This window comes from Salvia hispanica, chromosome 1 (assembly GCF_029641045.1).
Source record: "Salvia hispanica isolate PSC_SH4W2 chromosome 1, Shi_PSC_v1, whole genome shotgun sequence".
NCBI classification, from domain to species: domain Eukaryota; kingdom Viridiplantae; phylum Streptophyta; class Magnoliopsida; order Lamiales; family Lamiaceae; genus Salvia; species Salvia hispanica.
Genome location: NC_142692.1, coordinates 51963247 through 51967247, shown reverse-complemented (window position 1 = coordinate 51967247; position 4001 = coordinate 51963247). Strand labels below are relative to the sequence as shown.

The 4001-nt window shown below is 37.3% G+C and overlaps 1 protein-coding gene across 1 annotated transcript; it reads left to right on the top strand.

Annotated features, from left to right (window-relative positions):
- The first annotated feature begins 250 nt into the window (after positions 1-250).
- On the top strand, positions 251-3726 carry LOC125224158 (beta-1,3-galactosyltransferase 7-like). The gene is made up of 11 exons (XM_048127516.2): positions 251-534; positions 604-703; positions 901-962; positions 1036-1229; positions 1290-1353; positions 1817-1889; positions 1971-2091; positions 2182-2269; positions 2356-2481; positions 2797-2906; positions 3228-3726. The coding sequence occupies exons 1-11, from the start codon at positions 446-448 to the stop codon at positions 3374-3376; spliced, it is 1176 nt and encodes a 391-aa protein (XP_047983473.1). The 5' UTR covers positions 251-445; the 3' UTR covers positions 3377-3726.
- The last annotated feature ends 275 nt before the right edge of the window (positions 3727-4001 follow it).

Genomic DNA, 4001 nt, shown 5'->3' with positions numbered 1-4001 from the left:
CATCTTTTTCTGGATATTTGTTACTTATAATCGAAATTTCGATTTTAATCATATTATGCATTCCGAACTGATAGGAATAGGATAAGAATTAAGATGAAATCAAATAATTAGATTCAATAAATTAAAATATTTGACAAATCTTGCCACTACACAACCACATGGAAACTTTCCACCCAATTAATTTCGGCCAAACCTCCGATGTTTCATTCACCAAGTCCAAAGTCTAAACCGGCGTCAAAATTTCTTCATTTATTAAAATCAACAATTCAAATATATTTATTGCACATTACTATTGTCTTGTGATATTATTCCCGAATTTCCATCAACATTCTTCTCCATTTTCTCCCACCTCCATCGGCGCACGTCTCTCCGACAATCTCTCAGTTTATCTATCTCAGAATTCAGTTCCAATCCTGTGTTTTGTCTCTTCTCCTTATTCTTCGTGATGAAGAGTAAAACTGCCAAGGTTTCACTGAAATGGATTCCTATTTTCTCCATTTCTTTCTTCTTCATTGGCATGCTTTTCACCAACAAGTACGTCTTTGCTAATTTTCCTTTCCAAGGTTTTTTGCGATTTAGCTCTAACGGATTCTGTGTGTGCAGATTTTGGGGTTCTTTGGAATCGAATAATCAGCTCATAACTCAGCAAAGAAGGGATCAAGAGCTGCAGATCGTCTCAGAGGATTGTAATACTAAGAAAAAGGTTGAATTTTTATATTGATTTTTTGATATTTTTGGTGTGGAGATTCATTTTTTTGTATTAGATCAGCTGAAGTTATACTATCTTACTTTTCTCAATCTGATTGGTAAAGCTCCTTTTGATTCAAATCTCCCCTTCTCTAGTTTTTTGTGAAATTATGTAGTATTCAATTAATTGTATGAATTTATGTGCATCTGTAGAAGGAAGAAGATAAGGACAATGATGTAATGAAGGAGGTTTATAAAACACATGAAGCAATCCAGTGAGCCCCCTTCCCTAATATTACAAGTAATAGACTTAATGTGTGGTCAAATCTCAATGTGAGGTCGTTTCAGGGGATTAGACAAGTCGATTTCAATGCTCCAGATGGAGCTATCTGCATCTAGAAGTGCGAGCAGAGGTGATGGCCCGATCCCAACTGCAAATCAACTGCCTGTCAGGAAGAAGGCCTTCATGGTCATTGGTATAAACACAGCTTTCAGTAGTCGAAAAAGGCGTGATTCTGTCCGTGAGACTTGGATGCCTCGAGGTAATAACTATATTCTTTTATTCTTTGAGAAAACTGGTCTGAGATTACTTGTGTTTTCAGGTGATAAACTTCGCAGATTGGAAGAAGAGAAGGGGATTGTTGTGAGGTTTATGATTGGGCATAGGTATGCTGCTGCGATTTGTAAACTTGGGAAACTTTTCCATTGGATTTTCTTTCTGTATATGCTTCCTTAAAATCATTGCAATATTTATAGAATTACCTATTGATTTCATTGGCTCAAGCTATTTCCTCTTCATTTAATTCTAACCTTAACGTGTCGATGTGAAGTGAGGTTAAGAAATGAAGTCCATTGATTACTATTCTTACCTAGGTTGTAATCCTAGATCACGAGTATCAAACAACTTAGTTATCTTTAAAGTTTTACTATGTTCGTGTGAATTGGTGACTTCACAAAAAAATACACACAGATTAGTCATTGTGAAGAGAGGGTATTGTTTCTAGTTGCTGAAGGAGATGAATGAAGTGCAATATTTAATTTTCGATCGTCTTTGTTTTTTTTCAACTGTGGGAAATTATAAAAGTTGAAATGAACTTACGGGGAATCTCTGTGTTTTTGATTGATCCAGTGCAACTTCTAACAGTATATTAGATAGAGCTCTCGACTCTGAAGAAGCTCAACATAAGGACTTCCTGAGGCTGGTAAAAACATTTTTTCCACACACCGTCTTATTTTCTCTTCTTGCTCCGTGGAAACCTTCTTCACATCATAAAATATTGCAGGAGCATGTTGAAGGATATCATGAGTTGTCAGCAAAAACGAAAATTTTCTTTGCCACTGCGGTTGCAAAGTGGGATGCTGATTTTTATGTCAAGGTGGACGATGATGTTCATCTTAATTTGGGTAATTGCTACCTGCCGTTCCTCATTTCAGATAGTTCCTTCAAAATCCTTATCTCGCATTTGTGTGCTCATTAAGCTTTTGATCCCACAGGTACATTTGCTGCAACTCTTGCTCGTCATCGATCAAAACCCAGAGTCTACATCGGTTGCATGAAATCCGGACCTGTTCTAGCTCAGAAGTAATCTTCAAGACTCAATGAATTACTATTACCCTTTTTGTCTCTTAATTTTGGACGCTGAATAACTGGATATGTTCATTATTCAGGTCGGTTAAGTACCACGAGCCTGAGTACTGGAAATTTGGAGAAGAGGGAAATAAATACTTCCGGCATGCAACAGGACAGATTTATGCCATTTCAAAGGATTTGGCAACTTACATCTCGATTAACCAGTAAGAGCCTCCTGCTACTGGTTTAACCTACTCACCTCTATTTCGTTTCACTTTAGTTAGCAACGAGTGTATGTTACAAAGTTGGGGTAACAAAACCTGCATATTTTGACACGAAACTGTTCGTGTATACTCTTGATGAAGTTAAAAGGCCTAAAGTATTTTGCTGTCTTCTGAAGTTGGAAGTTTTCATTTTTTCCTATATTTAGTTTATAGATGCCGTGGTAAGCATATGAAGATGTGTGGTTGTAGTCGAACTTTAATTTTGCTTTTGAACTCTACAATATAACACACACTGAAAAAAATTGCAATTTGTAGGCACATACTGCACAAGTATGCCAATGAAGATGTGTCGCTTGGTTCTTGGTTTATCGGCCTTGATGTCGAGCACATTGATGAGCGTAATATGTGCTGTGGTACTCCGCCAGGTATTATTTTGTTTAACCTCTCCTTTACATCCGGTATGTGAGAGCTTAATTTAGTTCGGATCTTCAAAAATACCCCATATTTTGTGATTTTAACTGCATATAGTCAACCCTCATAATTGATAAGTTAACAAAACTATAGGAAATTGGAATTGAAGAAAATAAAATAAAAATGTAAGAAACTAATAGTGGGATGCAAAAAAATGTGATAGAGAATTCTGTGTAATTTCAGACGAAAAAAAGCTTCTCGACTAATAATGCCTCAAGACTTTTATTGTACAAGTTCGAACATCAGTCTTATTCTTTCGCATTGACAATGTGCAGATTGTGAATGGAAAGCACAAGCAGGAAATGTGTGCATTGCCTCGTTTGACTGGAGCTGCAGTGGAATCTGCAAATCTGTAGAAAAGATCAAATTTGTCCACGAACGATGTGGTGAAGGAGAAGAGGCCCTTTGGCATGCTTTACTGTAGGATCTCTCAAAAGGAAAAAAGAGAGAAGGAAATACACGTAGACTGTACAAGGCCCGTAGCAATGCTGACTTGCTGAGGCAGACAAAGAAATATCAATACCATCACCGCACAGGCAAAATCGTGTAACAGGTTCAATTTCTCACTGAAGATAGTTCTTTGAATATGTATAGACGAGGAGCAAATTTGAGTAAACGACGTTTCTCGTAGCCGGATTCTTTTTTCTTTTCTTTTTTTTCTGAAATGGGAGGTGAAATACATGTATACATTGTTTAGAGACTCGAGACTCGAGAGACACACGGTCTTGTTGTTGATTATTAATTTAGTAGGGTTGCCGCCGGTTGTTTTCGCCATTTCAGTTGGTTAAGTGGTGGTGGTGTTTTTACTCTATTTGTGGAAGCACCTGGTTGGGAATTTTCTTGCTTGTATGGCTATAGTTTTGTTTAATGTAATTGTGAGTTTCCTATTCATCTAGGTCTCTTTCACTACTTTTTCCCTGTCCCTTTCCCAGTAATGGGGCCATGGATGAGCTTTGGATCCACGGTCCTATCTCTGGACGAGTAAAAAATTGCCTTGAGCTATTAGACTGTTTCTGCCTCTAGATTCGAATATTGACTCGATCTGCACA

What these genes read in the sequence shown, in the direction of transcription:
- LOC125224158 (XM_048127516.2), top strand. Translation starts at nt 446, where the DNA reads ATGAAGAGTAAAACTGCCAAGGTTTCACTGAAATGGATTCCTATTTTC. An exon ending in ATTGTAATACTAAGAAAAAG is followed by an intron (nt 704 to 900) that starts GTTGAATTTTTA and finishes GTGCATCTGTAG; the next exon opens with AAGGAAGAAGATAAGGACAA. An exon ending in ACTTACATCTCGATTAACCA is followed by an intron (nt 2,482 to 2,796) that starts GTAAGAGCCTCC and finishes TGCAATTTGTAG; the next exon opens with GCACATACTGCACAAGTATG.